The sequence below is a fragment of the Drosophila gunungcola genome, unplaced genomic scaffold, assembly GCF_025200985.1.
Source record: "Drosophila gunungcola strain Sukarami unplaced genomic scaffold, Dgunungcola_SK_2 000047F, whole genome shotgun sequence".
Lineage (NCBI taxonomy): Eukaryota > Metazoa > Arthropoda > Insecta > Diptera > Drosophilidae > Drosophila > Drosophila gunungcola.
This window is the reverse complement of record NW_026453214.1, coordinates 470,730-482,589: the sequence shown is the minus strand read 5'-3', so window position 1 is coordinate 482,589 and position 11,860 is coordinate 470,730. Positions and strand designations below refer to the sequence as shown.

The 11,860-nt window shown below is 39.3% G+C and overlaps 1 protein-coding gene across 1 annotated transcript in view; it reads right to left on the bottom strand.

The window, feature by feature from the left end:
- Positions 1–250: 250 nt before the first annotated feature.
- LOC128264019 (myosin-VIIa) overlaps positions 251–11,860 on the bottom strand; it is a 481,551-nt gene continuing 469,941 nt past the window's right edge. Inside the window, exon 7 of the mRNA XM_052999303.1 lies at positions 251–460. Within this exon, the coding sequence (XP_052855263.1) occupies positions 398–460 (63 nt within the window). The 3' untranslated portion in view covers positions 251–397. The remainder of the gene's footprint in view (positions 461–11,860) is intronic.

Here is an 11,860-nt window from a genome sequence, read left to right as displayed (position 1 = left end):
ATTAAGTTTATCTAAGTCTTAAGGACTATCTGTTTGCTTTAAAATAATACCTTTTACTAGATATGTCAATAATTTAATAGTTTCTTATAATGTAATTTATTAATGTACTTCGTTTTCCTAATGAAGAGTTATTCTCACCTGATATTGTGTTCCTTGCTGTGACGCAGCCTGATACTTTTCCCATTTCGCCATTACATCACACACTTTCTCCTCCGGGAGAAGACTCCTTTCCGAGTTTCCTATAACTTCATAAATGGAATATCCTTTGGCGTTATTTTGAAGTCCAATTTTTTTCTTGATAATTTCCAATACATCACTCGCTGTAGAGCTTGGATGAAACTCAATTGAATAATATTGCCCATCCATAAAATAAAATTTTGAATAGCAAGGTCTGCGATTAGTAGTACACAAAATTTCTTCGCTGCTTGGGGTCCACTGACGACGCCTTGTGCCTTGGGTTCTAAAAAAACACTTTTTTAAATTAAAAAGTAAGAAAAGGTTTTAGATGTTTATAATCACATTTTACTTTTTGGTTTAGTTTTATAATACACTAGCCTACGCTTCTTTCTTTTTTTATGTGGGCCATTCTAAACATTTTTATACCCTTGCAGCGGGTATTATAATTTAAGTCCCTATAAAGTGTATATATTCTTGATCAACATCACTAGGAGATTCGATCTAGCCAAGTCCGTCTGTTCGTCCGTCTGTCCGTCCGTTTCTACGCAAACTAGTTTCTCAGTTTTAAAGCTATCTGCATGAAACTTTTCCAAAAGTTGTCTTTCTTTTGTAGGTAGTACATAAGTCGAAACGAGCGTATGCGTATGCTTGGTATTATAGTATCCTGCAGCTATATAGCGATCTCCAAGCATGTTGCAAAAATCCATGAATATTCCTAGACGTGTGATTTCTTACGCAGTTTGCAAATTTCTTCTTTTGGGGGTCTTCTTTGTTGGCAGGGCAGTGAAAGTCTCTTGGAGGTTACGTAGGGCTCGATTCCTTTTAATACAGCCTGCAAAAGCCTTTGCTGATTTTTAGTTGGCGTGTAGTAGTTATTCTTAGCTTCCTCGAGGTATTTGGACTTAGCTCGGAAATGCTCTTCAGATTTGGCCTGAGGCTTGTTTCGTGAATATTTCCTTTAGTGAGCGGAACAACATGAAAATTTCCGTCCCCGTCCAGGGCGTTTGAGCTTTTCTCCCTTGTGTAAATTGGTGGGGGCTTTGGTTTCTTGACCCAGTTCTGGACAAATTTCAGCTAGGAGGGCAAATCTGTTGTCGTTACATTTTCCGGGTAATTCGTCTTCTCTTTGGACACGGTTTATTTTTGCTTTCTAACCGACTTGCGGTGTCTGCCGGCTAAGCTTACCCTTAATTTAGATGTAGCTAACCATGTCAGTCTTTATGGCCAGGCCCGCTTGCTGAATATTGTTTCGTTTTGTTTAGTTGCATATGTCTTTGTTGCCGTTGTGATTGGCGCTGCGGTTGACGACATCGCAGTCAGTTCCGCGATAAGAGCCGTTACACTGTGAACTCCATGCCGTAGGAGAAGGTGTACGAGTAAGTAGACAGGGTGAGCAGGACCGTGCTCTCCGGCTATCGACCGTCATTAGAGCCGAGGTACCGTTGGTAGACGTTTTTTGCCCTTCGCTATCACGCGTTGTTATATACGCCTCAAAGCTCTTTATTTGGTTCGTTATACCCTAGTTTAGTTTTTTTTTTTATTTATTTGTCTTTAAAACATCCACTTTCTTTAAGTTTTGCTCTCTGTCCTTTTTCAAACAAGCACGCATCTTGTTCAGTCGGGCGAAGTTTGGTTTTCCTTAACTTTGCTGTGATTGCAGACTTTTTGATTCGTTTAAAGGAATTTCTCCAAGAACTTGATATATTCCGCAGAGGTTGCTTGCTGCTTTGATCCAATAGGCGCACCGGATTCTAACTTTTCGTCTGGGATTGCAGATTTTTTGATTCGTTTAAAGGAATTTCTCCAAGAACTTGATATATTCCGCAGAGGTTGCTTGCTGCTTTGATCCAATAGGCGCACCGGATTCTAATTTTTCGTCTGGGATTTCCATGAATACTTTTTCTTCAAACTCACCATTCAGGTACGCCGTAACTACGTAAGTAAGTTTTACTTCATAACATTTCCTTATGTGATGATACTTAATTGATTTTTTCTTCTTACGTAAACAACTGGATTCTTTACAAGATTAATTGCGCTTGAACTGTCGCCATGGTTGAAGACCACACTGGTTGAAGACCAAAAAACATTTTAGTTTCATTAATTAATATAATTAATTAAATAGCTTCTTTTGTGGTTTCCGACATCGGCACATATTCCGCTTCTGTGCTGCTTAGTGCGATGGATTTTTGCTTCTTTGAAGCATAAGAAAAGGCAGTACCACTCCACATAAATGTGTATCCGTTGTATGAGCTACGATCGCTTTCGCCTTTGCATATTTTATCCTCTGGTCAACTGTTGTTTGCAAATTGCGAAAAATTTGATTGAGGGCTGATAAATGCTCACTGTGAGGGTTGACATTTCTGTTCGACAATGAGCGCCAAAGTGTCCCCTCTTACAGATCTTCCAGCATTTTTCATTACTTCGGCTATACCTTCCAGATCCCTTATTCGTAATGTTTCAATTTTGACCGACTTGCTTCTTCGCAGCAGATCTAACTAACAGAAGATCTAACTGCAAAGAAAGAGAACCACTTGGTGTTCGAGTTCATAAGCGACACTTTGCAGACTAAGTGTAGAATATCTGGGCGTGACGACAAAACAATATACATCAGTGAATCTATTATCGACTGAAACTCTTTCACGTCAACTTTGTTGCAATTCCGCTGGCGTTGGAAGTTTGGTTCCAACGGTTTTGGCACAGTCCGGCATTCACTCATGCCAAACTCCCTCAAAAAGCTATTGCTGTGATCCCGCTGACCCATTAGAAAAGCCCCTGTATCACCTTCGCGCTCGATCTCAAGTCCCAAAAAATTTCAAACAGGACCTCTATCGACCACATGAAAATAAGATGAGATTGATCTTTTAGTTTTAACTACCTCACTAAGTCTTGAACACGCCACCAGGAGATCGTCGATGGGAACGGCTGTTACATTGATGCTCTTCTCTTCAGTGGTCTTTACGTGTAAGCATGGCTAACTTACACACGCCTTGTAGCCCATCTTGTTAAGAACTTTATCCAACTTTATGTATTCCAGACACGACCGGCTTGTTTTAAGCCGTACTAGTTTTTTTTCAGCTTAAGTACTGTTGGCGCTACCAGCTTTTTGGCAGCTTTAATTGTTTAAAAATTAACTCGTAAGTTTAATCGTTATAATCTATATTTATTTTGGGCTTCAAAATTGCGGGAGAACGACAATGAAAATGAATTTTCTTCAGATCCGACGAGCAACAAAAATAAAGAGCCGCAATCGTTATATATATGCCAAAAAGGGAACAACGACAAGAGCAAGAGAGCGAGAGGGGGATGTTAGTGCCGGCAGCTGGAGTTTGCAGTGATCACATTGCAATAGATAACAACCGATTGTTTACATTTTAATTTAGCTATAAAGAATTGTCTGCTCTCAACATACTCCCCCTGTTAAAAGTTTCCCTTTCAACCGCATCATCTATAGGCAGAAGGCTCAGCTTGTTCACTGCTCTTCGAACGTTGCCAGTAGAAGTCCTTAGGTCTGCCACGCGAGATACGCCATCCTTTCCTGGAATTAGGCCGATCACTCGGGCCAGTGATCAACGCATTGGAGGAAGTTTCTCATCCTTGACGGGGACCAGATCATCTGACTGAAGAGATCGAGTTGCGAGACGCCATTTGGAGCGTTGTTGCCGCAGGGTCAGATATTCCTCACGTCAACGAGCCCAAAAGATTTGCTAAAGGATTATAGTTTAAGGCAGTTAAATCAGGCTCCGCCTCGGCAGGCTCACCAAGAAGAAAGTGAGCAGGAGTCAAAACGTCTAGAGCGCCAGGGCTTTCTGAAATCGAAACTAACGGCCGAGACACGATTGCAGAATCTGACACTTTAAAGTCCGCAGTTCCTGAAATCTGAGCAACGATTTTCCAACTGTGCAATTTTACTGCTGCCTCCCACAAACCTCAAAAATGGGGCGATCGATGAGGTATAAAGCGCCAGTCAATATTTTCAGCCAGACAAAATTGGCTAACAGCAGCAGACTGAGTGTCGCTCAAAACTAATCGAACTAGCTCCTGCAATTAATTTTTTGCGCCTACAAGTAAGTGGCGTTATCGCTCCAAATTTGATTAGGCTTGCCTTGCGTAGCAATGAATTGCTTTAGCGCAACGAGAAATGAGCTGGTTGTTAGGTCTTGAACAAGCTCTAAAAGCACTGCCTTTGTTAAGCAAATCAAAACTAAGATGTAGAAGTGTAAAATTTTGAAATCTGCGCCAACCCGCAAAGTGCCATGATCATCCTGAAACGGTAATAGCGACGCGATTGGGCTGGCCTTTTTTACAACTCCTTCAGCCTGCAGCTCCTTTATATCATCCGACATATGGGCACGCTGAACAAGTCGAATAAGAATTTCAGTTCTGTGTTAAAGATTCGTAACGCAAAGCCCATAAAAACGACGACGGTAAATAAGTTTTGAGACGTATACAAAAATTGTTGCATGGTAGGAAATGAATTTATATACTTTCAGTTCGTTGTGTAATCCAAATAAGCAAAATTGACCAGCAATACGTTCCTTCGAAGCTCATTGGATGGTTTTTGGAAGAAACAAGAGGCAGGCTAATTATCTTGACTTTGACCAAGAAAGGTTGGACCAAAGTCTGGATTGAAGAACCTAATCAACAGTTGCTCCCCTAGAAAGAATGTCAGCAGGATTGTAATCTGTGGAAATATACCGCCGTTCCATGCTGCCTGTTAGTTCCTGAATAGATGCCACACGGTTGGCGACAAATACATTAATTTTTGAAGGATCCTCTTTAATCAAAGACAAAACCACGGTTGAATCACTCCAACAAAAGTACCTTCTATCGTAATATCCAATCTGCTTAACTGTTCTTATTAGTTGGGACAACAATAACGCTCCAGACAATTCCAGCTTTGGCACGGCAATTTTTGATTTCAAGCACAACAAGTGACTAATTCCCTCAACAGACTTGGAGTCAATGTACACAAAAGCTCCATAGGCCTCAATGCTGGCATCACAAAACCCAATAACTTCTATTGTACTTTTTGGATCTAATACTAGACTAGCAAAGGTAAACCGAACATGCCCGAATGTCAATCCAAGTTGATTGCAAGATTAAAGGAAGACTCTCATCCCAAGTCACCTTAGCCTTCCATAGATTCTGCAAAAAGATCTTGCACTTTGCAATTACCGGTCCGATAAGGCCAAGGAGGTCGTAGAAATTGGCAACAGTTGGTAGGATGGAAAGCTTACTGGGTTTTGTACTTTGGGGTAGCGATAACAATGAAAATAATAAATGGTCAATAGGGGGATATCATGCATTGGTGGAAGTTAGGAGCACCCATACGGACACACCAATACATCTTGCTGATGTCTCCAGTAAGAGCAACTTTGTATGAACGGAACAGGGTCAACTAGAGACATGATTAAGATCCAAATACTTGTGAATAAATTATGAATACTGCTCTTTAAGGTGAGGTTGACGAAGTAGTTTGTGGTCCAGGTTCAAAATTCTACGGTGAGCTTGCGCCTGACTCGCCTAAGTAAATAGATTTGGAACTAAATGGCAGATCAACCGAGTATTTATCTGTAGTTAATCTGACAACGGAATCAAGCAATCAAGCTTCTCCTTTGTTCTGATGGAAACTGATTCATTTGAACTTTCTAACTCCCAAAACCGACGAACAACAACATCGAGATAATCCTCTAGTTTACCATTTGAAACACAACAAGCAGCCAAGCAGTTTTTGTATTAAAATGTTGTTGCCCTCCACCAGAAACGAGCCAACCAAGGCGAGTTTTCTGAAGAAGCGGTAGCTTAATCTGCCCAACACATAATAAATCATAAAACGTGCTAGCTCCAATTAGAAAGTCTATTTGTTGAGGCTTGCGAAAAAAGGGATCCTTTTGTTGTACATTTGGCGGAATATTCCAATTCTCTATGTTCAGGCTTTATGAGGCAGAAAATAACGCCGAGTAGTCAGATGCCTGAGATTTTAAGCAAATATCGACGGTATGTCCTTCAGTTAAACCCCTTTTCTCACCGAGTCCCGCAACCAGAGATGCTGAGCGAGTCCTGTGCGAAACGAGAAGTTAGAAGATGCAACTGGAAACCTGAATCAAGCAATGCCCTGCATGGAATAAATGAACCGGAACGTCTTTTTACGAGTACAACAGCAGTTCGTAATATGCGTTATATCAGAGGCTGGGCCTTGAACAACTAGAGAGGTAGTTGGCTGAGAACTGAAGGCGTTAACTTCAGAAATATTGGCAGAATCAGTTTCAGTTTTAAGCTACGTAGAGTTTTAAATAAATGCAGTAATGTGTGGTGCCTAAGTGCTGCGGCTTTTCGATGTTGATTAACTCGGGGTCCTTATCAATGATTGTGTAGAACATCGACATGAAAATTGCGTATTCAGTATATCCTCCAGAAATAGATGGCAAATTTAGATCGGGAACACGAGAGCGATTACACACCATAAAGGATGATGAATCATCGTTGCGCATGATAGAGTTCGTTGAATGTTCACCTTTCCGTTTTTGAATTTGACCTTTCAATCGCAACTCAAGATGTAACGCCATTTCATAACATTTATTTCGACAGGGTTGGCCAATTTGATTAAAATGGAGAGACTCTAGTAAGCCTTCATTAGGTGTAAGCAGACATCCAAATCGATAATACTGATTGATCCAATTTTGTCAGGAATAAGTTCACTGCCGATGACCTTAAGTCGATCAAAGGAAACCTTTGTTTTGAGTTTCAGAAAAGCGATCTTTTCAGGAACTGATGGCAGCAGAGGCAAATCAGGATTTGGAAAATTTTTTTTTAATTTAATATTATCTTAATTATGTGACTGTATGTGCAGGCGCCAATTAACGCATTGAAGTTTGTCCGTATGTATGTATGTGTTTGCAGCTAAACCGTTTCAAAACAGCGTCAAGGACGACGTGCAAAATAACGGAGTCTCCGTTTCATGAAAAAATTTGATCCAATTATTTGCAAATCACTTTATTGCAAAGCAATTTATGCTTGGCTTGGCAATTTAAGCTTGGCCTGTAAATCTCAAATTACAATTTAAAAGATATACGTGCACATATCGACTTTTTTCATCTATCATGGTGAAAAAATATTTGCTCCCACCTTTTGAAGCTTTGTTTATAGGCCCGCATCCGTTACTTTGGAAAATCTCCAACACATCACTAGCTCTTGTTTCAGATAGCTTCAGTTACTTATTTTTCATTTGCGTTACGCATTTTACATCGCCTGTTTTAGTAGAATCCAATGCTAACCCACGAACCATCACTTTGCTGCGCCATTTCATTACGTCGTCGCATTTACTGAAACAGCACATCTCAATAGTACCGCGCCCAAGTGCAGACCGCAAACATTCATGGCCTTAAGAATTATACCATTTTGGTCAGTTTTCAGGTATCATAGTTGTCCGCGTTTAGCGGCTCTCAATGCTTATAAATCTCGATTTTGAACTTAACTGTGATCGATGGCGCCTGGACCCATATCCAGTCTTAGGAACGATCGAATATTTGAGCTGAAAATCATCATAGCTTCAATGTTTATAAACATATGAAAATAAATCAAGGTTTAAATGTTTTCAAGAATATTTAATTTTTTGCAATAGCTGCCAGGGTATATGAACTTCGGCTTGTCAAAGTTTGCTTCCTTTCTTATAAAGATTTTTCCTATGGAATCTATATGCTATAGTTCTCAGACCCGGCTCGTTCCGACTTAAACACTACCTGGAATTAAAAGACAACTTTTGGGAAAGTTTCATGCAGGTAGCTTTAAAACTGAGAGACTAGTTTGCGTACAAACGGACGAATGGACAGACGGACGGGAGGACGGACGGACAGATGGAGAAGGATAGATAGACTCTCTTAGTGATGCTGATCAACCGTTGCAAACTTCAGACTAAAATTATAGATAACCTCTTTAGTTGTATAAATGTTATAATTTTGCTGTTGTTTTTTTTTATTAATTAAAGCCACCGTATTATAGCTGAAGTTAACGGTGAACATGCTCTAGCTAAACGAACATGTCAGAAGTGGTTTCCAAGGTTCAAAAGTGGTAGTTTTGATTTGGAAGATGAAGAACGACCCAGGTCGCCACCAAAATGGTAGGATAAGAATTTAAAGACATTCCTCAATAAAGACTCACCGCAAACGTAAGAGAATCGCTTGGAGTCACTCAACCTGCCATGAAATTCATAATAGCAGGTTTATACTTTCCCATTTTCATTTCTTGTATTTATTTTATAAAGTAGGTTTTTTATAATTTTTTGAGATTTTATTTTTTTTTGGGCCGACTTTTTTTTCTTCATAAATTTAAGACAATTTTTTTTTGCAAATAGGTTTTTTAATTCCGTTACTCGTTGAGTAACGGGGTATATCGTATTAGTTGAAAAGTATATAACAGGTAGAAGGAATCGTTTTCGACCCTTCCCACAGAAAAAAAGCTTGAAATAATTATTTCTACAACACAAATAAATATTTCTATTTTAACTTTTTTTTCTGGGCTATTATGTTTTAATTAAAATTAATTAATTTTATCAATAAAAACTTAATAAAAAATTATAATTTTTTGTGTTATTATTAAACAAAAATATGTAAAAAAAAGAGTGGAAGCAAACTTCGTAAAATTGTAGAAGTTTCTATAACTTTGCAGCTATTAACATCATTAATTAAACAATAGCCTGATTCCATTGCCGCATAAGTGGACTTTTTAAATGCGCCTGATTCCATTGGCGCATTTAGCTAATACTACCCCGATATGGGATCTGGGGTTGTTTACTTGAAAACCAGCTGTTGTAGTGGAGTCACTAACGAAATATCGTTAAAAGGAAAGAAGAAAAGTATTTTCCGGTATTTTTTCTAAAAATTTTCGGGCCGAATGATTTTTAATAGCATTTATTTATCGCGTTTATTTTAAATGCGGGATTTTGCCTTATGGGAAGCCCTATGTAAATAAATGCGCATAAGGCTTGATGCGTTTTAATGCGCCAATGGAAATTTCAAAATTTCGAATTATATGAGTACCCATTAAAGCCCAATGAAAGAGAAGAACTAAAAAAATTAAAAATTAATACTCCGATTTTTTCCATGGGAGTTTTATTATATAGTCGTCCGATTTTGATCAGATTTATTCTGTAACTACAGAATAATAAAACATTACTAAAAATCGAAGAACTATAAAAAAATTGAAAACCAGCTAAGTTATATTTATTTTTAATTTTTTCTCCGATTGTTTCTATGGGAGCTTTATGATATAGCCGTCCGATCCGGCTCGTTCCGACTTATATAGCCCTGCAATAGGAAGAAAACTTTTAAGTGAGTTTTATGCAAATAGATTTGAAACTGAGAGACAAATTTGCGTGAAAACGGTCGGACGGACAGACGGACGGACATGGCTTAATCGACATTCCTAGTATATATATACTAACTGAAATATAATTAAAATGTTTAAAATACAAGCGACACCTGTGCGCCCGTTCTTCCCGATAAAACGATCGAAAAGTGCAGCAAATTCGGTTCGCCGAACCCAGAAGTATCAGAAGCCAAACGTAGGCTCCCAACCGATCGACGAAACGCATACTTCTCTTTCTTCTCTCCGAACGCACCGAAGTGTAAGACAAATCGGTGTTTCCCGCGCCCTTCACCTTGCAGAACATCCTTCGACATTCTCAGTCAGGAAATTGCCAAAACAATGCATGTAGGCATAAAGACGTACAACAAATGCCGGCTTGACCATATTGGTACTGTCATTAAAATTCGAAAATGCACTAAAGCGGCGTTTCTAAATTGGTCGACAATACGCAATGAGCTGGTAAACAAAAATACTCGCCTTTTACAGCCGGCCATTAAACGAAAATTTTTTAGAAAAAAATTAATAAGTTTTAAAATTATAATTAAATTTTAAATTGTATTGTTCTGGGGCGGTAACATTCCTCCAACGGAAACAGCTACAAGGGTTTACTTTGATTTCGGTAAAACGTCTAGTACAGCTATTTTTGTTGCTGGCCGGACCATAATTCCGTGTTGATTTTTTATTGTAGCAGATCGGACTTGACCATTTTAAGCTGTGGCTACTTCTGTAATATGTCCCTTGGGCCAAAGGTTCCTTAGAAGATTTTCGGCTACTATAATTACGATGTCTCCAACGGCCAGCGACGATCGTTTTGGGAACCATATTTTATAATAAGTTTCCCGAAGTCAATGTTCCCTAGCTTCTCCTTGACGATCTTCTCTGTTGCTCTAAAATTTGTCTCATTGTCCGAAAATATTGCCATTGGTGTCCCGCGGCGGGACATAAAGTAAATTAGGTACATTACATGAGCTAGTGTCAAGGCTATAGGTTATTTTTATGTGGACGGCACGTAGTGTGATGCAGTACGGCCTACGGTTACCAGTATAGGCCCAAAAAAAATCCAGTATATGTAAATGACCTTTCGAAACAAAAGATTATGGAATTGCAGAATTATTCTTGCATCTTTGAGACGATTTTCGAAACGATTTGTATACGATTCGCAACTGAGTGATAATATATATACTATGTAGTATATGGTGCCCTCGTGAAGCATATGGTGGTTTTTCTCGTGAAAGTCTTTTACAATAGGATATGTGATGTGATTATGCTGTGGCAGTACGATCTGGTCTCTGTTTTCATATTTGGAATCCGCCCGGAATTGAGTACGCATTATTCCCGCATGCGCTTTCCTGGAAAGAAGAATTTTGCCGAAGTAAGTTGCTCAATCAAAAGGTGTCTTGCTATTTTTTCAGCTTTGCCTCTAGCTTGAAGAATTGCGACGAAAATAAATCAACGTTTAACTGTATCGCTTTTACGCTGGTCCTTCTTATTTCCAATAAAGTGCTTCGGATTTCGTCACAGTCAGCATTTCGAAAGGTGCATACATCGGGTTCTTTTGGCCATTGGTCCCTTGACTGTCGGAGAAAGTGTGGCCCATTTACCCATTCTTCAGGGTTGGGCTTGGAAATGAATTTCGTCGTCATATCTGCTACATTCAGCTTAGTTGGAGCCCAATGCCATTGACTGGCATTCGTAGTCTCCATGATTTCTCCAAAACGGTGCATTGCAAAGGCGTTAATATTTCAGCCATGAATTAACAGTCCTTGAGTCTATATATGTGTTCATCAGCCTTTATTTTACGTGTGTTACGGACTTTCTGAGATAAGCGCGCGCCATTCAAAGCGGCGAGTAGTTCCATTCGAGGTGTAAAAGTGGCTTAAGAGGGGCCACTTTGCTTTTTGCTGCGACCAATGGTATAGTGATGTCATCCACCTTGCCTATTCGAAAATAGCAGACGGCTGCGTATCCGAATTAGCTGGCATCCACAAAGGTGTGTAGTTCGGTGAAGTCTGCGATATGGAGTAATGGAGAGAAATGTCGTGGGACCTGAATCCCAATGGGTCAACTATGGACATCAACGCTTGTAGGGCCTCTTATTTAGTTGGTATTGCTTCTTCGGAAAGGATGTTTCTTTTCATTGGTGTAAATTTGAAAAAATATTTTCAGCAAATTTCGCGCAGTGTATAAGCTGTTGACCTGAATCTTTCCAAATCGTATTATTTATTGCATACCATGATCAGGGTGAAAAAGCGTGACAATCGGTAAGCTCCTATAGGAGAAAAATAGTAAACTCGCTTAAAAAATATTTTTTTCCGCAAAT